The sequence below is a fragment of the Neofelis nebulosa genome, chromosome 9, assembly GCF_028018385.1.
Source record: "Neofelis nebulosa isolate mNeoNeb1 chromosome 9, mNeoNeb1.pri, whole genome shotgun sequence".
Taxonomy (NCBI): Eukaryota; Metazoa; Chordata; class Mammalia; order Carnivora; family Felidae; genus Neofelis; species Neofelis nebulosa.
The window spans coordinates 89,543,172-89,570,678 of NC_080790.1; the positions used below are offsets into that span (position 1 = coordinate 89,543,172).

A 27,507-nucleotide genomic window follows, 5' to 3' on the forward strand; every position below is an offset into this window, starting at 1 on the left:
TATCCTCCAAGTATTTTGCTAGCTTATTTTTGTTTTTGTTTTTGCTGTTTTTATCATAGAGGATTTCATTTTTCTGTAGCCAAATTTTTGTATCATACTTCAAAAGAACTTCCCCAGCTCAAGATTAAACATCTATTCATATTTCCTCTTGGGCATTCAAGACTTTTTTCTAACATTTAAATTTTTAATATTTATGTAATTAATTTTGGCATATGTAGTGTATTAGAAAACTTTTTTTTAAAATAGCCAATTTTAATCACATTTTCTAACTTATTATTCCTGGTAGATGAGTGAACCAATGATTTTTATGTATTTATTTTTAAATTAGCAGTATTTCTCAAATTTACTTATTCTAATTTTTAGTTGATACTGTTTTTTCTAGGTAAAGAATTGCATACCTTCTTTCTAGTATTTATGTTTTCTGTTTTATATTCTTTTATGTCTTTGGCTCCAATTTTTAGACCAGTTCTAAGTAATAGTATGGATAATACAGTATTTTCTTTTTTAAAAAAACAAAAATTAACCTGGTATTATCTTCTTTTTAATTTTAAAAAATGAAATGTCTTTTTTTGTGTTATTTTGTTGTTGCAAAAGCTCTGACATGTATGAAGCCTTCAATTACCTTTCCCTTTGCATGATCAGCAAAGTCTTAGGAGCCTCCCTTTGGCTGAATCTGAGTTGAGTTCATCACAGGCTCATGACTCTCTTGGTTGTGAATTTGTAAGGTGAGCAAGGCATGGGATTTAAGGGCACTCTCTGTACATCTCTCCTCAAGCCAGGTGGCCACTTTGTCCCTAATGATTACCAGCAAATCCCATACATTCTTCCCTTATTAATACCATTCTGTAGCCTGAGAACCAACTGCCCTGAAACACGTGCAATGATATAATTCCCTTATTGCATTATTCTGGCTTATATAAGTTAGGAGAAAAAATATTCTAAAGTCACAGATCATTTTGTTATTTGGAATTTTTCAAAGCTGTTATTTGGGAATGAGGAGAGAGAAAATGAGGGGTATGGTCGCTCTTAGACTCTACTCTGTACCCCTAGGTGAGGAGAGGTTTGAAACAGACCATGGGAGAGTGTCCCATGACAGACACTTATCCTTGCTTTTCCCCTATCTGTGTTCCATGAAAAGCACATTCCATTCACATTAGATCACTCCACCGTGACCTTGATGAATATCCCAAAACTGTGTGGTCCCTTAGCTTATAGGGAAGCCAGCTTTTCTGGTAATTCCATGAAGTGTACTGGCCTAAAATGTCCCTCTGACCTGAGAGAAGCCTACAAGTCCCGTATTATTGCTTCACATTAAAGTATTGAAGACTCATTGGAAAGGCAGATGGTACCTTCAGATTCAGTAGGGGTTACCCCATTAGGCTGGCCATCATCTCCTTAGCACAAGTCCCAGATAGTCCAGCTGGTCTCCTAGCAGATTGTTGAGAGACAAATGACAGGGAGGTTTGATGTGGAGGGGCAGGGGGAGAGGGTGGTTAGGCCAGCAGTCTGTGGAGTGTTCTATTATATATCCTATGTATTGAAGGAAGGATGGATATTGGAAAGGGAACAGAAGCTGACCACAGATCCTTGGTGTAGGTGCCAGTTTTGCCTGTGGCATCCCTGTCCGGCCTTCTTGATTCTAGCCGCTGCCCATGTTGTCTCTTTTCCCCAGTCTTCTTTCCTGATGGCTTCCACCTTTTGCTCTTCATCACTGCTCTGTGCTTTCTTTCTCTCACCCTCTTCTCTGCACCCCCTGTCATTTGTCCCTGTAGCTCCTGGCACCTGTGAAGCCACCCTGGTCATGTCCTTCCTCACAACTACTAGCCTGCCAGTCTTCCCAGAAAGTTCCTCTTCCTCTGTGCTTCATGCCTCTTCCTTTCTCTTTCCATCTGTTTCCACTTTGTGCATCTATACTTGGCATTGTCTGCATTGCCAAAGAATTTAAGAGGGTTATCCAAAGCTTTTTGTACACGACTCTAAATAAATGGAACTATATTGGGTCATTTTTTGTTCATGGATGGCGCCAGAAACTTAAAAAGCTTTATACTTCGCTGAATTTATTTTTATTCAAAATAATTTTATTTCAGTAAATAAATAATAGGAACATGAATTTTAAAATACTAGCTATATTATAAATTGCCAAGCTCTTCCATTTGCAGATTTTTGCAACTATAATCAATATATAAGAGAGAAAGAGGGAGGTCCTGGGTGAAGATGTAAGGGCAGACTGTTTTCGTATGTCAGATCCCAGAATGGATAATAAACCATTCTTTGCATCCTTGCTTAGGATCTTTTCTGAGCTTCAGCAGCACTGACTGGTCTCCATTTTTGTTGTGTGTGTTTTGTTGCGTGTCCACATGCATGTGTGTGGCGACCCCAGGATGAGATCCTGACTGTCATCAGAAGAGTGGATGACAACTGGGCGGAAGGCATGCTGGGAGACAAGATTGGGATCTTCCCCCTGCTGTATGTGGAGGTAAGGTCATGCTCTCAGATATGCTTCCTCTTCTACCCTGCTGTCTGTTTCACTAGACAGGTGGGGTTGTGGGGGTGGACTCCTGGCCTAGGACCCCTTTCCCAAGAGAAGAAGGTGGGGACTGCATTGGACTGCTGTGCCAGTGCTATGAGAATTGTCTCAGTCCCTCAGGTTGTGTGTCCCAGGCCTGGCTGCAGACTATCTTACCATGTGGGCAGGGAAGGAGGGTCTCCCCAGCCCCAGAGGAGAAGACAGCATTCCCCTGTCACTGCAAACATAGCTGAAGAATGCTGGCTCTGGTGGGCCATTTGTGGTCCTCATAGGACTCACGTGACTGAGCAGCTTGTCCAACTGGGAGTCCTTAAAGCAGAGATGATTTGGGGCCTGTTAATTTCCTGTCTCCTTTCTGTAACTAAGGAGCACTTGGTTTCCAGTGCATAAGTTATGGGCAGTGGCTGAGCCGGGATCATCTTAGAATGTTTGCCCTGGAAACCCCTGTTTGCTGTGGGCTATTTGTGTATGTGCAGGAGTATTTGCCCATCATGTGCGAGTGTACTGTTTGTCAGTACAAGTCACGTGTGTACGCCCATGAGCCAACACACCCTTCATCTATTAATCACTGCAGTTATCCATACAGTTCTTTCAGCTAATGCATACTGCGTGCTCGCTGCATGCGAAACACTTCTAAGTACTTTCTCATTTAATTTTCTCAATACCCTAGGCATATGAAAGCCAGGAATGTCCCCACTTTACAGATGAGCCAATAGAGACAGAAAGTTCTCCCAGCTAAGTGGAACATGAGCACAGGTTGGTTGCTCTAGACTTAGCCCTTCACTGCCCTGCCCCTGAATGCCCCCCCACTAGCAAACTGTAGTTCACTCAGCCTGTTGTGGGGCTCCATGTGCTGGTAGGTGGCACATCTAGCTTTGCCACACCTACTGAGCTGTGTGTGGGTGCCACTAGGTGTTTGTTAAACACATCTGCTGATTCCTTTTTCATATAGGATAAAGTTCAAATGCTATTGTAAGGCATTCATGATTCATAGCCTGCAAAGGCTAGATGTTTTGCTAGCCTCATCTCTGGTCATTTCCTCTCCTTTCCCTAAATGCTCTGGACTAGTGGTTCTCTCACGTTAATTTTGAATAGACTGCCCAGGAGATTCTGAGGCCATCTTATACAATAACAGTAAGCCCACACACGTACACACACACACACACACACACACACACACACACACACACACACAGTGCCCACACTCAAATATACATGGACTCATACACACTCTGACACGCACTCTCACACACACATCCACACCTCTCCCTAGTACACTGTAAGAGTCAAAATTCCCCAAACACCTTGTAAGCTTCCATTTGTGCATTTGCTTCAGTTTCCAGGGGGATGTTCTTCTTTATCCTGCAGCTTAAGATCAAAGAACCTGATGCATGAGTAACACTTATAGTGCAGTCTAGCAGTGAAAAACTTAGCCTCTCAGACATCTGTAGCAATGGAACTATTTTTCCTCAGGCAGACTTCTAAGGATGCTCAAACACATATGCAGAAATGCTTACAGAAACTTTGTTATGATGGCCCCAAACTGGAAACAATGCAGATGTCCCTCAGCAGTGGGATGGATAAATGAAGGATGGTATGTCCATACGATGGAATACTATCCAGCAGAGAAAATGAACAAAAGACTACTGCATTTAAAAGCATGGCTGAATCTCACAGACAGATCTTTTGAAAGAAGCCAGACACAAAAGGGTACATATGATTTTCACTTTTAGGAAGTTCAAAAGCAGGTAGAACTATTCCAGGGTGACAGAAAGTAGAGCAGCTGGGCCTCTGTGGGGAGACTTATGGGAAGCAGGGAGAGGAGGCCTCTGGGATGTGGAGGTGTTTGAAATCTTCATCTCAGGAGGTTAACAGATATGTGCAGTGATGCACAGTTAACATTTGTGCATTTTTCTTTAAAGCACAGTTTAAGAAACTAAGATAAAACCTCATAAGGAAACCCAAGGCAGGTCACACTGGCACCCCCTGCAGAAGGCCACGTTAGCCCCAGCAGCTTCCACCCTCTGGAAGGGCTCAGGCATTGTCAGGGAGGTTGAGAGCTTAGGCTCAGGACTGGGAAACCAATCAGTGGGGCTCTCTGAGTGTTCTCCTTAGTTCCAAAGACTTACTCAAAGGGCAGACTTCCTGAGGCCCAGCCACAAGAGACACACTTTCAAATACTTCTCCCTTGAGGACATAGGTAGGCTCCTGCATCCTTCTGGCTCAGAAGCCCTCCATGCCCCACACCTCCAGTGACAGTCCTGCCTCTACTGAACATGGCTGTCTTACTCCTTTGTGTGTTTCCTCAGATAGGATGCCCTGAGGGCCCTTGAGGCTCCAGTGCTAGGCTCTTCCCAGGAGCAGTGGCAGAGCATGCCTGGAGTAGCCATGGGCAGGGGACTTGCTCCTCTGGGTCGTGCTCCTTCCTGGACAGCACTGTGGCCTGTGCAGAGCCTATCCCCTCACCATGACCCTAAGGAGCCCCAGCCACAACACCCCTGAACTGCTCTGGAACAGACTCCTGGCTTCTCACTCAGCAACCAGTGAAGACAAGATGCCCCAAATGGATATTTCCTGAGATGGTGTTTCACTGTTTCTATATCAATTCCCTTTTGAAGTACTTGAGTGGCTCTGGCCCCATCATAGCCTTGGAGATAGATTCCAGGGCTTGCAGAGTTCAGGCTGTCTTCTCTCCAGGAGGCTGAGCAGGCCTTTGAGATCTGAGTGATTGGAACTCCAGTCTTCTACAGGGTTTGAACCTGAGCTTCCTATTGGGGCAGTTCCTGCCCTCATGCTTGACCCAGATGGATCTGTAATAAGTGAACGAGCACTTTTGCTCTGTAGATTATACAGTCTTCTCTTAACCAGGACTGTTTCTTCACCCTGGGCTTGCCAAGTAGGCACAGTGGGACGGATGGTATAAAACCCGGGTGCAGCTGGCCTGGCCTTGAGCTACTGGCAGCCTGTCTTCTGAGAAGGTGGTCCTGTCTCTGGAAATATCTATACCTCTGGTGTACTGCAGAAATAACCCTGTCATCCACACTCCCCATAGTGCCCAGGGGCCTGGCTGCCACTGTATCCCCATTGGTGACCTGGGCCCGCTGGTCTCAGGCACTGACTGCCTGCACCTGGCTCCTTCACCCTCAACTCCTCACCACTCCTGTGTGACTTCCCTTCCCCACCTTTGACCTCCTTGATGCCTTTCCAGCTCCTCTTCCTACTTTCCCCACCACTGGTCCTGCATCTTGAACCTGCCTCCATGTTCTTTTCTCCCCCTTCATTCCATGAACAATCACTGTCCAGCAGCCATCTTCACACCGGGACAACAGCACATGTCAGACACCTGCCTCTTTGTTAGGATGACTGCTGGGCAGGGCACTCTCACTGGTGTCTATCCAGGACAGAGAGAGGAGCTGACATTGTTCTTGCCCTTGGGGAATACACCCCAAAACATGACAGTGACATGGCCTTCCTTATGTGCCTCAAGTCCTTGAGGAGGCAGAATAATTGTCATCATTTTCATTTTTCAGAATGGTTCAATCTCAGAGAGTTCTTCAGGCCCAGGGGAACCCTCCTCCTCTAGGTGGGGGCTCAGCATTGCCTGCTGTGGGTAAACGTACTGTAGGAACACATGTGGCACTCTGCCCTTCTCACATCCTGGCATGGCTGGGTCTGGCTTTGCTGTTCCATCCTGCAGCATGAGTACCCCAACTGGGGTTCCTGCATTCTCCTTTTCCATAGGCTCCAAGATGGCATGCTTGGCATTTGCCCTTAGTATGGACCTCAGGTCATCCCTGGAGAGCAGGGCCTATTTCTCATGGGCCATGGCAACCCTAGTGGCAGGACGTGACTGGGACTCAGGGCAGCTCAGAACATCATGGGCTTCAGAGGTAGACCCCACTGGGCTCAACACCATGCATTAGACATGTGAATTTTGGCATATTTCTTAACATTTCTGAGCCTGTTTCCTTGCTCATCTGAGGGCAATAACATGGACCTCATGGGGATAGTTGCAAGGCTTCAAGAACAATAACAGAGTGCACAGACCAGACCTGGCATTAGGTAGGTTGGCAAGGGCCATCTGTGTTGTTGCTCTGCTATTGTTTGTTGAATGAATAATTGCACATTGTTCCATTCATGTGTTTACTGAAGATCTCTGTGTCATTCCTGAGCATTGACCATATTTGGCCTCATATTTCTGAGAGTTTTCTCACAAGTGCTCATTTTCACTCCTCAGCAGGGGTGGGAGCTTTTTGAAGGTAGGCGTGCCCCTATTTCTGTGCAGGTACAACAGCCCCACCCTGGTCAACAAGACAAGTGGTGCAGATATTCCCATGCCGCATGATAGGAGAGGTTGCTTGCTAGAAAGCTATTCTTTTATTTTATTTTTATTTTTATTTTATTTTATTTTAAAAAAATGTTTAATGTTTTTACTTATTTTTGAGACCGAGAGAGACAGAGCTTGAGCAAGGGGGGAGCAGAGAGAGAGGGAGACACAGAATCCAAAGCAGGCTCCAGGCTCTGAGCTGTCAGCACAGAGCCCGATGTGGGGCTCCAACTCACAGACTGTGAGATCGTGACCTGAGCTGAAGTCAGAAGCTCAACTGACTGAGCCATCCAGGTGCCCTTAGAAGGCTATTCTTGAAGTGTGTTCCTGGGAATCAGCTTCAGTCTGGAGAGACGCCGAGACAGGACACAGGACTATGTTCTGCCTCAATGGGAGGTTTGCATGGAGACATAGAAGGAACATTAGGCAATCTGCCTGTGATGCTTGTCTGTGAGGAAAGCCTGTCCGTGGGGCTGGCGCTAATACCCAACACCTATAATAAGCTGTAGACACAGTTGAAAAGAATGAACATGCAGGGAGCACAAGTGTCAGGTTCTGCCTTCGCACTCTGAAAATCAGTTGTCGAGGCAGAATGAGGGGGAGACCTGCATCACCAGCAGTTAACTGGCAAAGACTTCCAGAATTACCAGATAATGTGATGGCGCTTTACTTCTGCTGAGTACGATGTCTAAACTTACTAGCCGCTCTTCATGGTTGGTGTTGTGTGGTTGGCTTCCCAGGTGACATGGTCTCGGGGAAGGGGGGTCCACCCTCATGCTCGCTTGTATGCCCCACCCTACATGTGCACACAGAAACAGATGCTTCACCTCCTCTCTGGCAGCAAGTGGGGAAGGTTCTGGGGCAAGGTGGGAGGAATCCTTTCCAACTTCCCTTAACTATCCACGGTGAGGAGGGTGAAGGGTGGCCATTCTGTGCTGAAGATGGGCCTGAGTCTGTGGCGTGAGGACAGGCAGAGAAGGAAGAGGGTGTGCAACGCCTGTCCCAACAGCCAGCACACGCTGCCCAGGGTGCTGTTCTGGACAGAGGAGGGAGCCTCTCTGCTGCCTTTGGATTTGGCATGGGAGAAGAGATGAGTAGCAGGTTCCCCAAGGGAAGCTCTCACCTCATGGCATTGACCAGTGGGTGATTAGATGTGTAACTAATTATTCTTAGGTGCTATCATCGATTCCATTGACTGCTTATATTTGCATAGCTTTTCAGTGGTATTACAGCCATCCTCCCTATTCAGCCGATAAGAAATGTGAAGCCTGATTAAATGGTACCGTGCACTGGGGCACTGGGGCTCAGCTGCCTGACCCCTGCCTGGACTCTTCCCTGGTATGGGCAGGCATACACTGAAGGGGACGGGAGTTTTTAGATTCCCAAAGGAGGCATGGCTTGGGGCCATAAAATGCCTGAGGGCTCTTCTGAAAAAAAAATTTCAGGGAAAACTCTTATGAACGTCAAATAACCTGAAAGCTCTTGCTTAGCTGAGCGGGCATGTGTGTACATCTGCACACAAATAGAATCTGCCTGAGACGGCAGAGGGTGAAGCATGCGGTGAGCCGTGTGTCAGGCTGCTTCTGCCAGACTTAGAAATGGGGAGTGCAAGTAGGGGCACAGAATAACTGGCAGAGCTGCTGGGTCCACAAGGGTCTGCTAATTCAGAGAGAGCAGTTGCACCAGTGGGTCTGTCTCATAAGATAACCCCAAGACCCAGAAAGAAAGAGCTGGGTGGTTTTCTCCTACCTTCTGTGACCATGGCTGTGGGAATACAAGGTACCACGATGTCCTGGCTGGTGCCTCAGGTTTACCATAGACATGAGTCACTCAACCCCTCTCTCCTCTCCTTGCTAGGTGTGGAGATCCAAGAGTTTCTAGGTTCCCTCTCTGTGGCTTGTCAACTCCATGCTTCGGGTATAAAAGCAAAATAGAATTTCAGTGTCAGTAAAGCACAGTTTTTACCCTGAAGCTGGCCCATGGGATATGGGCATGAGATACCTCTGAGGGGATATGAGGTCTTGGGTGCATGGGCAGACATTCTCACAGGGCCCAGTTGAAAGGAATGGAGGCCTGGTAGGAATTTTCACACATGTGCAGCAGTCTCTCTTCTGAGAGCCCGTTCTCAGGTATGGTCACCGTGTGCCCTCCATGGGCTGTGGCAGGCATGGCTGTGGGTGAGCCAGGCCTGTGGCTTCTTTTCCCCTGGAGACCATGTGGGTGGTGTCATCAGGGGAGGTTCCAGGAAGCTCCTCAAGAACAGCCTGGGCCTGTGGCTCCCAGGTAGGCTTTCCAGGCCGCCACTGCCCTGAGATTTGCCTCAAGTCTGCAACCGGCTGATGGGGCGCTAAGACCTCCAGCCCCTCAGGTCTCGTGTCCTTCTGGCATCACCTGTCTCAGACCCTCTGAGACAGACCCCACTCCTGTCTCAGACCCTCTGCTACCCACCACACTGGATGGTACCACTCAGTTTCCCAAACCAAGCCTGGGTTCTCTCTGGTCCCCTTTTCTCCCTCACTTCCCAATCCACTCTGCAGTCAGTTCTCAGCAGTTCTATCTCTGAAAATCCTTCTCAAGTATAACAAATATATAGTATAATTTAAAGTATAACACACCATTAGTGCTTGTCAGACAACTGCTCTCGCCACTCAACATATCAGCAAACAAAATATTCCTGTCTTTATGAAACTCTCTTATGGAACTCACTTTCTGGTGTGGGCAGCAGATAATATGCAAGTCCATTATATAAACACCTCAGAAAATGATAACTGAAATGGAGAAAAAAATAAAACAGAAGGGAGAGAGGAGTGTTGGGTGAGCATTCTAGACAGAGGGGACAGCCAGTGCAAAGTTCCTGAGGCAGGAATGTACCAGGCCTGCTTGAGGAACAGCAGGAAAGGCTGAGTGGCTGGAACCCAGTGGGCAAGGGGGTAAGTAGTAGGAGATAAGGTAAGGTGAAGAGGGTCAGATCACATAGGCCCTTGAAGGCCTATTTAATAAAATTGGCTTTTATTTTACGTGAAATAGGAAACCGGTGAAGAACTTTTGAGCTTGATGATCTGACATAAGTTTTATGTGAATCACTTTGGCACCACTGTTGAGCATAGATTGAGTATAGGGGGATGGGAGCATGTGTGGCAAGAATGGAAATAGATCGTGAAGCTATTGCCAGCACAGGCCACGGTGGTAGTCACAGAGGTGGCAAAAAGCATCAGCTGCTGTAGTTAGAACCAGCAGGAAGTGCCGATGTGAGGCTGAGAAGTGTAAAACATCCAGTTTTGGTCTGAGCAGCTGGAGGAATGAAATCACCATGGACATGGAGGGTGACGTGGGCTGGGGTACATGGAGACCAAGAGGCCAGTTCACAGAAGGTTGGGCCTGGGGTATCTGTTAAACATCTGAGTGGCTTATCAGATAGGCAACAGGTATGCAGGGGTCAAGTTCAAGACAGAGGTCTGTGTTGGAGATGCTAATTTGGGGTCTTTGGCATGTAGATGGGCCACTGTGGGAATGAGTATAGGCTGGGAAGGGTCCAAGAGCAGAGTCCTCCCCTAGTTTGGGGCACGTCTGGTCCTGTGCCTGACACCAGCCTCCCCATCACTAGTCTGTCCTCCACACCATATCTGAACAGCGTTTCTCTCAAATCCACCCTGCCCTACCCTCTGCCCCAGTCCCCACCCTCCTCCTTCCTTCCCAGCCTGGGCTCAGTGGTCTCCAGGGTAGTGATCTCCAAACCTGCCATGAGATGCCGAGACCGGACTTTGCAACTTCCACATAGCATGGTGGCACCAGGCTGTCTCTAGGCACCTGAGATTCCAGCCACCCAAACTTTGACGGTGCCTTTCCTAGCTCAGGGCCTCTGTGCAAGGACCGATAGAGCTCCTCTTCATCCTTTGAAACCCAGCTCAAATGGCACTCACTCCATGGAGCCATTCCCTGAGCCCTAAGACCCTGTTTATGTCAAGGCACAGGGCTTCCAGCGTTTCTTAAACTTCTTCAGTCCCCTTCAGTCCTTAAAGGACTGGGATCCTTTAAGTCAGGGACCTCTTTTTGTTCCTTTTTAATACCCCTAGCTCTTAGCAAAGTGCACACAGTGGGTGCTTAATAAATGTATGACTGTGGGAGTGACAGCTTATCAGGAGATCAGCATGAGAATTAGCCAGGAGCCATTTTCTGGATCCAGAAACATGCAGTGATTATCCAGAGCCAGAGGCTGTTTGGGGAATTTGGAGGCACAATGAGAGGTAGGGCATGGGGGAAAATAGGATTGGACTGGTTTTTAACTTTCAGGACAAACCATGTGATGTTTAGAGGGGGCTTGTCATGGGGGCTGGCTGTCTGGAAGCACCAGGAAGAATGTGGTTGCCTTGTTCCTGGATTTTGGAAGTTGCCCAGATCTCCCTTTATTGGTGCTGACCCAGGTTGACCAGCACTTCCCTTCACAGCTATGTGCCTTTTCTGGGTCTGACTTCCTTCAACAGACTGCACGGTGTGCGGAGCACACACGCTTGTCCCCTCACAGCTGCGTGCCATTGCCTGTCCCACTTGCCCTGGACTCCATGGCTGCGTGGGCCCAATTCCCACCAGGCTGAGGACACAGTTGAGGAAGGATGGTCACCTCTTTGTCTCACTTCCAGTCTTCACTCTCATAGCTCCTGAGGCTGAGCCCCACGCTGTCTTGGCCAGCTCCCACGCCACCCCTCTGTGAGAGGCCTCTGCCCCTGCTGGTGTAAGGGCTTCCTCCTTATTCCCACCAGGTTCTTCGCTCACCTAGGTATAGGAACCATTGACATGCACTCAGCTGGAGAGCACCTGGTAGGCAGGATTCCATCCATCTCCTTCCCCTTTGCATCCCCAGATCTCTTGACACTCAGATAAGGTACAGTTGCAGGTTTCAGTGGGAGGGTGAGCCACCCACCCCTGAAAACTGGGTCTTATGTGCTCTGTGCTGTAGCAACTAAGCAGATGCACAGGTGATGACTGTTTGTCCTATGGACAGGTGGTGACATCTGGTAGAGGGAGCACTGAGCACACCCAGGCCCAGAAGCTGGCCATAGATGCCAGGGAAGAACTATTTCATCTTCCTGCAGGCTGACGGAACTTTTGGGTTGGAAGGGAAGTCTTTCCTTCCCTCTCATATGTCATATGTCAACCTTTATTTAACATATACATTTTAATGCATTTCCTTGTTTTGTGCTGTTACATGTAAACCTGTAGGTAAGGAGATGGCCCTCGGGTCCCTTGGAGGCATGGGTAAGCAAGCCTATTGAAGCGGGCTTTCCTGTGTTCTTGATGGTAATTTATTTGACTCACACGTGGAAGGACAGTGGCTGCTTTTGGCCACAACCTGAAAGGGTGCAGGTTGACTCTGAGACTCGCAGGTGCCTCTCCTGTGCCCTTTACCTGGGAACATCCTTTACCCCCACACTCCATAGGTGAAAGGAGCAGATAGATCCTTGGGGGTTTGCGTCTAGAGGAGGGGGTGTCTGGAAGCAAGGTGTGGTTCAGGAAGGAAAGAAGCTGGGAGGAGGGATTTGAGCATATTAGTTGAGGTGTCAGTACCTGCTGTGACAGGTGAACCCTGAGGTCCTAGGGCTTAACTGCAGTAGAGGGTCACATCTGGCTGTTCTGGTCAACCAGGCTCTCATAGGCACCAGGGAGACCCAGCCAATGGGGCTCTACCATCTTTAACACGTGGGAGTGAGGCTAAAGTGGGAATTTCATGAGCTGGGCCTGGCAGTGGACATCAGACCACCACCCACAGGCTGTGGCCAGGACTCAGTCACACAGCTGCCTGACCACAGGCCACTGGGGACCCAGGAGGTGGGGGAAAAAGTAGATCCTCCAGACAGGAGGGCCTGCCCATTTATGGCGATTTTTAGTTTTGTCCTGTGCATATTTTATTAACACTAAGAAGGCAATGACAGGAAATGACAGGCCATGTTCAGAGGAAAGTCCCTAAGGAAAATCTCTCCTCTGTGGAAGCATCTCTTGCCCACCAACCTGTGAAGGCATTCAGTTGTGCGGTCGAACAAAGATAAACCTGGAGGGACGAGTGGGCAGAGACATGAGGTCTCTGGTGAAAAACCAGGAAAGGGGCACATCTTAAGCAGTTATCAGAGTCAAGGGAATGCTGCTCAGCTGTATATTGGATGGGGCACCCTAAGGGGAGGGTAGGAGAGGGGAACAATAAAACCCAAGGGATAGCAGGGGGTAATTGCTAATTGGCACCTAGAGAAGAGACAGAGACAGAGACAGGAGAGGATAAGGGCCCACCTTGACGGACAGGAGAGAAACCCGCCCTTCAGAGGGAGGAGGAATGAATGGGAAAGGTTCTGAGGCACACTGAGGCCTGGGCGGATGTTCAGAGTTTATGCCGAGTTGTTCTGGTCTCAGGTACTTGGCACATTATTTGTTGCGAATGACAAAGTTCAGGACTTGAGAACGGAGGCCATGTGGGACTTTGCCAGGGAAGATGGTGGGGTGTGTGGAAGAGATGCAAGAGCTGAGGGAGGATGTGAAAGGTGGGCAAAGGACTCCTGGTTTGGGGACTCAGCCATATGGGGGTGCTAGTGGGACATGAGTGCTGGGCTGTGGGGGACTGCTGGAGGCTGAAGGTGCTGGCCACTGGCTGTGGAGCTGGATGGTGACCTGGGAGGACAGTTTGGAAAGAAGAGATGGCTCAGGAGAGAGAAGGTTCCTGGGCTATGGGTAATGATGGGAGGAAGCCCAAGTCCAAACAGGTCTGAGGGGCTGCAAGATGAAATTCGAAGGTTTAGCACATGCTGAAGTCCATTTCATTTACCTCTGACACCCCAAATGCATCAAAGACAGCTCTGTCACTCAACACCCCACACTTAGCTGTATGTACCCCAGAGTAGCTTCTGCAGGAAGCCTGTTTCTCAAGCCTGGAGCCGAAGCATGGGCACATGGTGGATCTGTCCTCTGGCTCCTGCTGTTCTAGGACAGCACAGCCCTGTCCTGTTTCCTGCCCTTCTGCTCCCAGGTGAATCCTTCATAACCTCCTACAACTGTGCCTGGTCCTCACCAACCTGAGGGGAGGAGCCCTATGTCCTTGGGGCACTGGAGGCCTGGAGCGTCTGCAGGCACATCCCAGGGGAGCTGTATTCTGGACCGTGCGAGAGATGGGGGAATGGGGCCAGGCTCTGGAAAGTGAGGTGGGGGGGCAACCTCATCCCAGGGCCAGTGGGAGCCCAGAGAATTCTGACTTTGAGGAACCAGACCCCAGCCCTCTGTTGGTGTCAGGACTCATAAGCCCCAGTCCTGGTGTTGAAAGAATCCTATGTGATGTTAGGGAAAACTGTCGATGTGATGCTGTTTCTAGATCCTGGAAAACCGGTGGAGGCAGAAATGAAAATCTTGAGTTAGCCAAATAAATGAAGTACCAAAAACTGCAGTGGTAGTTACTAATGACAACTGTTTCCCATTTGGGAGTCCTTGTCTTCAGCACAATAATTACAGTGTACGTTGTTAGACAGTTTGCTTCTAAGCTTCAGTTGATTACAATGTTGAACTCAGCTCGTCTTGCTCATGTAACACACTTGTCTCCTTGTCACTTCAGATTTTACAAAAAGAGAATATTATTTTGAACCTCCATCTCTAAATATGGTATTAAAACATTTGGTAATAACTCATTGGCACAACTGACAGCTTTCATTGGGAACAAAATAATTCTGAGTTGTTGTTTTTTTTTTAATGTTTTTTAACGTTTATTTATTTTTGAGACAGGGAGAGACAGCATGAACAGGGGAGGGTCAGAGCAAGAGGGAGACACAGAATCTGAAACAGGCTCCAGGCTCTGAGCTGTCAGCACAGAGCCTGACGCGGGGCTCGAACTCACAGACTGCGAGATCATGACCTGAGCCGAAGTCGGATGCTTAACCGACTGAGCCACCCAGGCGCCCCATCTGAGGTTTTTAATTGTACATGCTCTGTACTGTTCTGAAGTTGTGGGCAGCCCTTCTACCCATTGGATTTGCCACCTACTGATACAAAGAAGAGATTGCTCATGATTTCATCAACTTTGTCTTGGTTTTCCAGCCTCCTTGACTGGGGCAGGCAGTGTGTTTTCAGGGGTGAAGATGAGGAGTGTATATGGCTTCTAAGGGAATGCCCACACCCAGGTTATTGGGGAAAGCAGCATAGACAGGGGCTCAAAAAGACCTCTTTCTCCCCTTCAGCACCCTCCACAGACCCTGCACTATATGTGGGATCCTGGGTGGGCAGATTCGCAGCTGTGTTTCTGGTTGGGGGTCTCATTCTTAGTCATCAGTCCTGGTCTCTATGTCCCCCTTCTCCTTCTATGGACTCCCTCTTCTCCTCAGAGGGAAAGCCAACATGTCAGGAAGTAATATGGACAGTGAGAGGGAAAAGGGGGCTTCTCATTTCCTGCACCCGGTTGACCTGCCCCTCCCTCCCATCTGGGAATGTGGGGCATGGAGTTGGAAGGCCTGGTGCTCCAGGTAAGGGCTTTGGAAGCAGAGGCTTACATGGGCTTTATCCCTCTATTTGAAGCTTTTGCATTGAGCATCCCCCCTGCTTCACAATGTGGATGGCACCACATCAGAAAGTCCTGTCAGGAGGATCCAATGAGGTAATAGGTGGGAGCCCCATGTGGGCGGTTCCACATTACACAAATGAAACTAATGGTTCTACAGCCACTGGCATCTGTGTCTAAGCACTTTTCAGGGAGACAGAGGCCTCTGGAGAAGGTGGAAGGTTCTTGACAGTTGCTGAGGACTCAGCTGGCCATTCCCCACATTCTCATCAGCCCAGTGAGTGGGGGCAGTGGCTCCCAGCCTAAGGGGTCTCCTGGATAAAGGATATCATCTACTTGCTTTTATTCATTTTCCTTTATCATTCTTTACAGCCTACAAATCAGCTCTGCTAACTTGTATGCAGTGTTGGCAGAAACGTCCTGGTGCTAACATAGAGATGGATTTTGTCTCCCTGACTTGGCTTCTCTTTCCCCACGGGTTACTGTCAGGGCTGTTAGAAGCTCACTGTGTGCAGACAGGTGGGGTCTGGAAATAGTGATGCTGATGCCAGGTACTCACAGGGGACCCAGGAACCTCCTTGCCCCAAGCACCAGGTTAGTAGCCTTATAAGGCTTTAGTAACATTTCACCCTGGTGCACTTTTAAAACCAATGACGTGCAGCTGTGTCTTCATGTTTCACTGCAAAGCCAATGAGGTGACTTCATGTGGCTGCAGCTCTTTCCCCACGGCTCTCCTGCCCTCAGAGCCTCCCTCAAAGCCAGGTCTGCTGCTGTGGGGGCTGGTGGGCAGGCCTGACCCCAGAACTTTCCACAGAGGTGGCACATCTTGTGTATGCAGCACATTTTACCAAACCTCACCCATTCTTTCCTGCAGAGAGATTTTGTTTGAAGCATGCTGCTGGAATTCCTGCTGTCTGTGGAAGGAGATGAAAAGCAGGCTCAGTGAAGGGAACTGGCAAGTGAGAAGCACAGACAGATAGAAGCAGCTTACCCCTGCCCTGACCGCAGGGCAGTTGGGTGGCCGGTTGGAGTGTCTTGGGGAGTTTATCTCAGACACTGTGTTTCCATCTCTAGAAGCTTAATTGGAGTTTTTCTTATGTCCTCTGTATCTCTACCCACCCATGCTTAGAAGTATAATCATAGTAAATATTCCGACATGCTCATCTATAAATCCCATCTTTTGTGTTGTTTCTGGTTCTATTTCTACTGACTGATTTTTCTCCTCTCTAAATAACTATAAATTAGATTTATAGATTGCATTTTCCTGCTTCTTTGCATGCCTGATATTTTTAATTGGGTACCAACTTTGTGAATTTTGTCTTTTCCGGTGCTAGATGTTTTTTTGTTCCTACAGATATTCTTAAGCGTTCTGGGATGTCACTAGGTCACTTACAAACAGTTTGATGCTTTTGAGCCTTGCTTTTAAGCTTTGTTCTGAAGGACTAGGGCACCTCTAATGTAGAGCTAATTATCCCCACTTCCAAAGCTATAATCTTCTCCACTCCATGCCCCATGATTTAAGAGGTTTTCATTCTCAAAAGTGGGAATGCAAACTGTTCCCAGCTTTGTGTGAGCCTCAGGTATTGTTCTGTCTTCCCCTTTTGGTGGTTCTTTCCCCAGCTCTGGGTAATTTCTTCCTATGAATGTTCTCATCAATACTCAGCTGTATACTTTGTGGGTGGAGCTGTGCAGATCTCTCCTTTCTAGGACTTGAGCCCACAGATACCAGTTACTGTGGCCTCCCCAGAACCCAAACTCCATCTTCTCAATTCCAGGGGAACCTGAGGCTTCAGGTGGCAGGCTTCACCTCTCTCATCAGTTACTGCCCTGAGCTGCTGATGCCCACTCCCCGCCCCATGTCTGAAAGCCATGTTTCATAGATCTGTTCTCAGCATGTCAGATCTATATTATCCCATCTTGGCTAAATGAGTGTTAACCTGTCATGGTTCAGGAATTTTGAAATAAGGGTGACAAGTCATTATGCTATACACCATAAACTAGTACAGTGTTATAGGTCAACTGTATCTCAGTAAAATTTGGGGAAAAGTAAATAGGGATGAGAAAGTTAGAACCACAGGGGTATTTTTGGCAGAACAGGAAAGCTGCAGGTCAGCTGTGGTCTCCTGTGCTGCCTGTCCCCAACTCCAGTGCCAAGAATAAGTAATCAAGGACTTTTTAGAGAGATGAGGAACTGGTGGAAAGCCTTTGAGGCAATTATGTACTATGGATATTGGTGACGACCAAGTTCCAAACACTGTCATGTGCTCTCCCTCCATTTCCTCCCTTCTAATGTGCCCCTGCTTGCCCTGAGAGAAGTTCAGGATACCTGAGCTCACTGCATCAGAAGCAATGTAGAAAAAAAGACCTCAGGAAGGGCACAGGAAAGAAACTTCTCAGAGATTTCTGCCATTGAATGGAGGGGGGTGCCATTTTGTTTAAAGTTTGTTTTATTTTTTCTTTTTGCCTGGCCCATTTCTTAACAAGCTTCCACAGCAGTAGGCAGCTGGCAGCAGTGGGGATCCCCCCATGTCTTGACTTGACTACAAGTTTTGCCTGCATTTCTGTGTCCAGATGTGGACAGTGCCTTCATGAAAACTTAATGCACTTAACAGGCAACTCTAGTCACCAAAGAGAACACTGGCTGAGCAAGCTGAGGGAGGGGAGAGCAGATGGGACTGGGCAGGAGCCAGGCAGGACAGCTCCTGGCATCCTGTGTTTTCTTTGCATCTGAGCAAAGTGGTCTGGGAGGAAAATCCTGGACCCATCAGGAGAACAGGCAATGTGCCTTGCCTTCACCAGTTTCCCTTACTTTACTGCTGGAGGAATCACATAAAGAAACGAGACAATTCCATAGGAAAGTAAGACTTCAGTTTCGTGCATTTTGCCCAGCCACTATCTGGGTCTCCATGTTTTCCTGCCAGCATCTGCATCCCAAGGCATGATGCATGCACACATATGTGTGATCATTGAGATTTTTCCCCCAACAAAAATGGAAAAGTGCATAGATACCAACTCACCCTGCTTTAATTACTTGGGAAGTTAACATCTTTGTAACACACTATTGTACATTCCATAATTTCTGGGTTTGTTGTTGTTGTTTTATCCCTAACTACAAATGTAAGAAGCCAAACCCTATAATGCATAATTTTTTCCCATCTTGGTCTTGGCATTTGATGGCACAAAATAGGCCAATTCTGGAAAGATCTTGGCTGGGATGCTTTCAGGACATAGGACTTATGAGGTCCCTGGGAAACCACCTGTCCTCGCTCACTGGTCTCACCAGGAGGGCCTATGGGAATAAGGAGGAGCCTCACTGTCTTGCCCAAGACTGAGAGGTGCAGCTGCTGGCAGGCCAAGAAGAAAGCAAGAAAAGGCTTACATGATTTTCCATCTTCAAGAGACAAGTAGGGACTGAAAATGTCTCCATCTAGGATCAGCTGAAAATGCAGGTGACATTGGCAAAGAACTGGCATTCATGCGCGCTGTGTCCAAGCCTCTCACCTGTGTCCTAGCCTCAAGTTTGTCCAGTGGGAAACAAAACGTGCTCACCATGTACTTGTATGACCATTTCTGCCTTTGGCTCCCCCTGCTCTTCTCCTTTCCCCTCACATGTCACCCCCATGGGCAGTCATGATCCAGCATACCAAGTAGGTGAAGGATGGGTTCTCTTTTCACCAAACTGGAGCACCCTCCACTGAGCCCTTTGTGACCTCAGACTGCTTCTGTCTTCATTTTCCTGTTACTCAGGGAGACAGATGCCTCGCACTGCTCCCCATAGGCTGTCCTGAACTGTCCACTCCCGCCTGCCCTTCCTCCACCATGCTACAATACGCTGCCTTTCCTCGGCTTTTCACATTCCTTTCCTGTCTCTTCATTTCTACCTTTCCATTTGGGGTAGCCTGGGCCAGTGGCTCAGAAACTTCAGTGAACATTAGAATCATCTGAACACTCGGGGTCGCAGTCCCAGAGAGCTTTATGCAGCAGGTCTGGGTGGGCCCAAGTCTAAGATAGAACTTAGGGAAGAAACTTGTTTTGTTAGATTCCACTTAGTCCTAAGGGTGGGCCTTGGCCATCAATGGGGGAGCCACCCACCCAGGCAGAGTCCTGCTTATGAAGCCCCCTCTTCCCCTTGGGCAGGCCATGGTGGTGGTAGCTATTTTTCAGATGTGATGGTGAAAGCATATTTAGCTGTGGAGAGATTTAACTCTGGGTGTTAATAAGGTGACAGTGGAATATTTCTTGGCTGAGGTTCAGGGCCTGTGTTTAGTGCAGAAGGAACAGCATGTCTGGTTGTACAGCTGGAAGCAAACACATCCATCTGGAGTCACTGGGGTCATCGGGGGACTCGGGCGTCTTCCTCCCAGAGCTGACCAAGCTTTAGTGGAGAGATCTGCCCGGCTGGTCCAAGCTGCTGCCTCACCATTAGTTCAGAAACTTGACAATGAATTATTACCAAAATTGACCCTGTGTGCCAGTTGGAAAATACCTCACATGTCATTATACAGCTCTTTCCTCTTACCTTTTATTATCGCTTCCTGTTTGGAAAAGAAGGGATATAAAGTTTTTGGTGGCCTAGACATTTTTAAGATTCAGGTAGAACGCTCAAACGGTGCATGTGCATATTGAGAGACTTTCTATAGCTACCGCAATTCAACCAATTATTACAAAATGAGAAAATGCGGCTAATTCTGGCTTCATCTTATTTCTGCTTGACTTACTCAGAGAAACTCAAAGCTATTCTCTGTTACTTTTATTTCTTTCAAATATTCAAAGTGAGAGCAATTAAGAATTACAGTTTGAAGCTACTGAGGACTCTCCTTTTGTTGCAAGCAGGGACAAAGACTTGGTTTGTTGACCACACTTTCCCAGATGTCTCTGTTTTCAGTGATTTTCCTGCCTGCCTCCCTGCCCATAGACCCTCAGCACACTGCAGAGCTATGTTGGCCTTTTTGGGAAACCATCTTAATGAGATCCTAGAGGTGTCCAAGTTTCCATAAACACTTGTACTCCGGGCTCGCCCCTCGTAGATGAAGGCAGCCTATCCTGTGTGCCACTGCCCTGCTGGGAGAAGTACACTGGCCGGTGTCTCCAAGGAGAGTGAATGCAGCCACGTTCAGTTTGGGCAACTTCACCTGTAAAATAGAGATACACCTGCCAATGCCAGAGTGGTTGTCAAGAGCTGGAGATTTGTTTGTTCCTTCTGCATTAGGTTTCTGTGAGCACGTCTTAGCCCTTGGCTGAAATGGCATGTTTCGACTACTATGGCGCTGTGTGGATTATACCTTTCAGACCACCATTTGTTTCCTCATTCACCCATCCCTTCATTCATTCATGTATTCATGGAGCACCATGTGCCAGGCCCTGGAGATGCAGCTGATAGCACAGCAGAAGAGAAACGTCTTGAAACCCACGTTGTAGCGGGAGAAGACAAATAGTAGAGAAAAACAAATTCTAGAGGGTAGTATATTCTCTATGGAGAAAAATAAAGCTGACAAAGGAGGGGAGCGAAGTGAGGTAGAGGGGTCTGTAATTTTAATTAGCATGTTTGGAAGGCCCCAGTGAGGAAGCGATCTCTGAGTGAGCAGTTCAGGTTCCAGGTGGTGGCCTAAGCTGGCTCATGACTGAGGGGTAGTGGTGGCCAGAGTGACAGACCAGTCCAAGTAGGGTGAGGTGGAGCAGGCAGTGGGAGGCAGACTTTACAGGGTCTCGGAGGCCACTTTGAGGATGTTGCTGTTTGCTGTGAGTAGGTGAGTCTGAGTTTGGGTCCATCTCTCCCCTAGACCCTCCTGCTGCTCATTACACACAACCTTTATCCCCAAGTCCACTGACTCTCCCTGACCATGTCCTTGTCATTCACAAGCCCATCCCTGCTTTGATCTAGGAAGCTTTGTTAGTGTAACATGAATGTCGAAAGAACCTTCTCAACTAAAAGGTTTTAAGTTGCAATGGTTAGACCCCATGGGCTCTTGGGCCCCTTAGTACATGGAATGCTACCTCTCACCCTCTCCCAGACAGTCTGCACTCTAAGGTGATGTCTCTAAGAGTCATCTCACACAGTGACCAGAACCATCCCCAAGGTAAGTTGGGTGGCCTCACTCCTGATAGGCCTCCTGTGGAGCCTGTAACTCTTAGAATCAATCCAGACTCCTCACCACAGGCTGCAGACCCACCAGGCCTCACCCCTGCCCTGCTCACTGCCCTGCTGCCCCTTCCTGCCTTGGCATCAAGCAGAGTCACAGCACCAATCCACTGGGCTCAGCCCCACTCTGTCACCTACCAAACTTCCCCCTCCTTGGCCTCTAGTTTCCTCATCTGTATTCTGGGCATAATACACTCACCATAATACACTGTATTCTGGGCATAATACACTGAGCATAATGCCCTCACTGGGCATAATACACTTGCCTACCTCACTGGGCTCTGGTGAGGATTAAGTCAGTAATATAAGTAAAGTGCATACAGCACTGGCTGGCACAGAGTGAGACCTAGGAGTTAGAAAATAACATTACCTTTCACATTATTGTTAGACCCCCCTGTGTAGAGAGCAGGAAGAGGAAGCAGACAAGGTCTTATTGCAAAATTGTGTTACTGTTAGTGTATTGTGTTTCAGTCCTATCATATGAATAAGGAAAAACAACTTCAATGCCTTAAAAAATTATTTGGAATAGTCTTCTCTTTCATTCGGAGTAAAGGAAGATAGTCATTTGGAGAATGGGTATCCATGGACTGGATTATCCATTGTCTGGAACACTCAAGCTTTCAGAAAAGGGTTAACAGAATCTAAGGTCAATACTTTAATGTGGGAGCAGCAGGGTAGCACAGGCCCTTGGGGGACTGCACCGATCAGTCACCTGCAGAGCAGGCGGCTCCAATCCCAGAGCTGCACTGGAGGCACCCCAGCCTTCCCAGCGTACTCCCTGTGCAGGATCCCTGTCCTGTGCAGGCTGGGAGCTGGGTGCATGCTCACCAATCAAGAAGCCAGGCCCAGCATCAGGTACGGAAGAATAATCCCCAGGGGGCCAATTAACGCTTCTATAAACCTTTTTGTGTTCAGAAGGGGGATGAATGCTTAGTTGAAACTCTGCCCTTGTTTGCATTTCTCACTGCTGAATTGGCAACACAGTTCATATGTTAACGTGTTCTTAAATATATAAATTTTGGGGAGAATTTGTTGTGTTATCATTGGGTTTTTCTGTCATAGTAAGTGTTCGCCTCCTGTTCTTGGATCCAGCTGAGAAAAAGATGAGGGTCTGAGAGATGGAAGTTGAAAGGTTAACTTCATTATAGCTAAATGTAAGAACGTACATCAGATCTGGAGGTAAGGGAACCTGCTAGTTCCTCGGCCTCCAAGCTAGACCTTGGGACCTCCACCCACCAGCATGGAGACTGAAAAGCCAACACCCCTGCCTAGAATTGCTGCTCCCACCCCCAGAGCCTACAGCTTCAGAACAGAGTACCTCCACCTAGTCCCTGTAGATGGACCAGTGACACTGGATATCTCCATCTGCTAGAGACGCACACTGAGCAGTCACAGATGAAATTACATGGTTTCTGCAATTTGCTTTAAAATACTCCAGAAAATCAGGAGAGGGGGCAGGCCTCACAAGAAACAGAAACAGCAGAATGGTGGTGGTTGCTAGAACTGGACGATGGGGTTTCATCCTTCAACTTTTATGTCTGTTGAAAAGTTAAATGCTGTGTCAGACCTGCCTTCCCAGCAGTCAGACGGGGAGGAGACAGGAGCAGAGGCCAGGCAAGTGTGCCATCCCAGTGCAGCGTTGGCACATTTTTTTCTCAACTCTAATTTGTAAGGCAGAAGCAGTCAGAAACAACAGGTAAGCTGGTGTGACTGTGTCCCCAAACTACATACAGCAGCAAGCAGTAGCTGGACTTGGCCTATGGGGCTGGTTTGCTGGCCTCTGCTCCATCCTCTGTTTAACCTCTCTAGGTTTCCATTTTCCTTTCATTTTGATTCCTTTCCACCTTTTGAGCCTCTGATGCCCTCTTGGCAGCCTCCCACAGGAACACTGCCAGAAGAAGCTCCCTAAAGGCTGTGTAGTGTAACAGCCAGGTCTGTGTTCCCATACCAAGACACCACGCAGATAGGGCTGGAAGCCAAGCCATCAAGGAAGAGGGAACCTTTGCTAGCCCTTCCCTGAAATGTCCTGCTCCTAAGAAATATTGCATCTCACTCAACTAAAAAGCACCTAAGTCTTTTATGGCACCCTGCCCATTTTTTACAAAATGGAAAAAATATAATAGTGCCACAACTCATGAAATCTCACCATAGGTTGATCAATAATCCAGCCTAATCTTCTCTTTTGTTTTGTTTTTAATCACTTTGTGATTATAAAAATAATACCAGGCTATTGTTCAAAACAGGGAAATTCAGAAAGATAGAAGCAAGGAAATTAAGATCCCCTATAATCCTACCAGTAAATATAAATATGAGTGTAGGAAAAAAATGAAATGTTGTGAGCATATTATTTTATTTCCTTTATTCTTTTCTATGTATAAATATACATATATTGTGAACAAGTCTGGGATTATGCTACATCAGTATTTCCATCTTACTTTTTTCATTAAATTGTGAGAATTTTCCACTGATGTTGTGGCAATAGCTTCAAAGCCCGTTGGCCCTATAGTCTGCTGTCAGCCCAGTAGTCAGGGAATCCTGTTGCATGCATATCAGATGTCTCTCTGCTGCTTTAGACCTCCCCCATCTCACTCAGAGGAGAGCCAGGACTGCCCCACTGATCCTTGTCATCTCTGACCTCATTTCTACCCATAAGTCTGCTCCAGTCATCCTGGCTTCCGTCTTCCTCCTCAGACACTCCAGCCCCACTCCCACCCCAGGGCCTTTGCACCTGCGATTCCCATGCCCATCACATTTCCCCTCAGTGTCAACATTGCTATCCTCCTTCAGGTGTTATATCGGAGGTTTTCTTCACCCTCCCCACCCACCATGCCTTCTCTCCTATTTCTTTCTCCATATACTCCTCACCATCCGACATACTAAATATACCTATGTGTTTACTTGTTTATTGGCTGGGTCTCCATGAAGGCAGGGGTTTTATCTGTTTTTTTTCACTGATGCCAAGCAAAACCCCCCTCATGCAGCAGGCGTCTAATACATGTGTGCTCAGTAATCAGATCCCCTTCTTATGTAGCACCAAACCCAGGTGGCTTGGGTGTCTCTCCTCTCCCAGTCAGTCCATCTAGGCATGTCCCCCACTGCCTACTGACCCAGGAGTCTCCAACAGCCCTGCCCAGATCTTCCTCAAAACTTCTGTACCAGCTCCACAGAGCTATCCGTTCCCTGTTCAGGAGTCTACAGAGGCTTCAGGTCACAATTCTCACTGCCATTTGGCCTGAAATTCCTATGACATGAGCACTGACTTGAGCTCAGCACAGCACAGCTTGACACAGCACATAAACACACACATGTGTTTGTATTCCTGCCTGTGCCTCTCCCCTACCTTCAAATACTCATGTCACTTTTGGCCGCTGCCTGTAACCATTGAAATTAAGTTCCTTCCTCACTTATACCAATCTTTCTCTAATTGATCTTTCATTCAGTTTGCATTTATAAATTCCAAATATTCTTATACCCCTTTTGTGACTGTGAAATATATCCCTAAGGAAAGGTCTTTCCGTGAAAAAGCTTCCCCAGCCACATGTTTCTGTGTACAGCTCACACATGACAGCCAGTGGGTGACTGATGTGAACCAAGTGGGCTGTAACTGGGAGCTCAGGCCCCGGGTTCACAAGAATGTTTGGCGTGCTAGCTCCAGCACTCCCTCTTCTCTTAGCCACTGGGTGGGCGTGTGCAAAGTGGGGTGTGAATTTCACCTCCCCAGAGGGGTTGATAAGGGCATAGGTCAAAGTGCAGACCACAGTATTTAGATCATACTCAATAAGTAGACGTTATTGCATACAAATGCTCATGTTAGCTGTATACTTTCATTGACTAGGTGTTTGTTGAGCACCTATTGCGTGCCTGGCACAAAGCTCATTAACCGTCTGTTAAGTGAGATGAATGTTTACAAGAGGAAGAAGTAGCCTCTAAATTTCAAAACTCTGTATCAGCTCTCAGATCTTGATGGTCTTGTTACAGAGATTGCCCTGAGATCAAGAGAGAGAGAGAGAGAGAGAGAGAGGGAGAGAGAGAGACAAGGACAGAGACAGAAAGAGAGGGAGGGTGGGGGAGGAGATACATGCTATCTGGAGGCTTTGTAAATGGTTGAAGCCTGTTTAAAATTGGTGAGAAGGGGCACCTAGGTGGCTCAGTCGGTTGAGCGGCTGACTTCGGCTCAGGTCATGATCTCATGGTATGTGGGTTTGAGCCCCGCTTCGGGCTCTGTGCTTACAGCTCAGAGCCTAGATCTTGCTTTGGATTCTGTGTCTCCCTCTCCCTCTGCCCCTCCCCTGCTCGTGCTCTCTCTTTCTCTCAAAAATAAATAAACATTAAAAAAAAATTTAAAGTGGTGAGGAAGTAGCAGTCAGAATGTAAAGGCTGCAGCAGAATAATTCAGTGATGGCCGGGCCCGTCTTCCATTTCTCAGTCCCTTGCCACACTGGGAGCTTGCTGCAGCATCCTGGATCTCTTGGCCACGTAGATTCTGTTCTTTGCCCTTGGGAGTTGATTTCCAGTCCCAGAGATGTTCCATGTAGGGCAGGGTCCCACTTTGGATGCATAGCACCCAAGCTCTGTCAGATAGGGCCATCAGTGCCTCCCTTGTGGCCATAAACCCATGCACAGCTGGTGTGTGTGTTCAAGGATGCGTGTTGCCAGAGGGGACTAGAAAGGGTTGGATGGATTCAGAGGCAAGTGGTGTTTCTAAACCTGTGTCCTCTGCAGGAAGCCTGTGGTGCCTGGGGTGCCCCCAGAAAGGCTCTCTGGATGTCCTTAGAGAGCACCATGTGGCAGTCCTGGGTGCCACACCACACCTTCAACCTGTGCAGATGGGGGAAGGAGGACTTTTATTTCTTGATGGGGAGATAGTTCTCTGTTCCCCTTGATGCCAGTGGCTTTCAATGTTTTTAGATTGTGACTCACAATGAGAAATGCATTTTACATCCTGACCTGGAGTATACAGTGGTGTGTATGTTGAAACTAAACCAATGTGTCCTGGAACTACTTTTACCCTTAGTGCATGTGATGCATTCTGGTATTTTCTGTTTTAATCTGATTCATCTTTTAAAAAATACTGATCAGGGCCCACTAAATTGATAGTTTAAAAACCACTACTCTTAGCGAGAGACCTTCAAAGTAGGGCACATGAAGTTCTGTAAGGAAAGGAAATATTAGAACTTTTTTCAAATTTATTATCTAAATTTTTTGAGTTATAAGTTTCAGTTTCGATTATGTGTATGTTTTATGGTGTATATAATATAGTGGTAGACTAGAAAATAGATGTAATTTACTGGAGCTGTGTGCCCAGAAATTCTTTACTGCCAGGGATAAAGGTTACAGGGCCCTTGACTGGGTCACTGTGCTGGTCTGGCCCTGGGACCCATTAGTGAAGCTGCCACCTGCCTTCTGAATTCTGGGCCAGCCCCATCTCTTTATGGTTCCCTCCTCCTCCTTTCTTAGCTGCCTCAGATCTGTGACTTCTGTGAGATTATTTACTCCGGTGCTGGTCTAAAATGGTCAGAAACGCATGTGCAAGCACACCCCAGGCAGGGCGCTCTCCTGGAACTGGAGCATCTCTGCAGGAGGCCATATGTGCCCCTGCTGGGACAGTTAGAGGTCTTGCCACCAACCCAGCAGAGAGACGTCCCCGTGGGGGCTTCTTGCAGAAAACAGAGAATAAATGGTGCCTTTGTGTTCCTCTCCTCAGTTTGAAAACAACCATTTTTTTTTCCTTTTAAGTTTTATCTTCAGGAAGAATTATGACAGAGTCCCTACACTGATCACAAAGCTTCCAATAAATGGTCCTTTTGCTTACAGGACATACACTACTAAGGTGCTTTCATAACTGTTAGCTGCTTATGAGTTTTTTTCTGAGTTTTGCACATTCTTAACGACTGAGTGAAGTTTCGTTTTCTTACTTTAATTTATCAGACTCTTCTTGGAATCTTCCTTTTTGTGGGGGCTTTGCTCCCAAATCAAGAGTGTAATTGCTGGCACAG

The 27,507-nt window shown here is 47.6% G+C and overlaps 1 protein-coding gene and 1 long non-coding RNA gene across 3 annotated transcripts in view; one reads left to right on the plus strand and one right to left on the minus strand.

Moving 5' to 3' along the window:
- The window catches only part of SH3RF3 (SH3 domain containing ring finger 3), a 374,110-nt gene that overhangs the window by 229,133 nt on the left and 117,470 nt on the right, over positions 1-27,507 (plus strand). For both annotated transcript variants that reach the window (XM_058684636.1, XM_058684637.1), the window contains exon 3: positions 2,381-2,476. In XM_058684636.1, coding sequence (XP_058540619.1) covers positions 2,381-2,476 — 96 coding nt within the window. The remainder of the gene's footprint in view (positions 1-2,380; positions 2,477-27,507) is intronic.
- On the minus strand, positions 16,199-19,003 carry LOC131485305 (uncharacterized). Its single transcript, XR_009248764.1, has 2 exons — positions 18,752-19,003; positions 16,199-16,286 (listed from the first exon to the last, which is right to left on the minus strand). It is a non-coding gene; the product is annotated as an uncharacterized LOC131485305 (long non-coding RNA).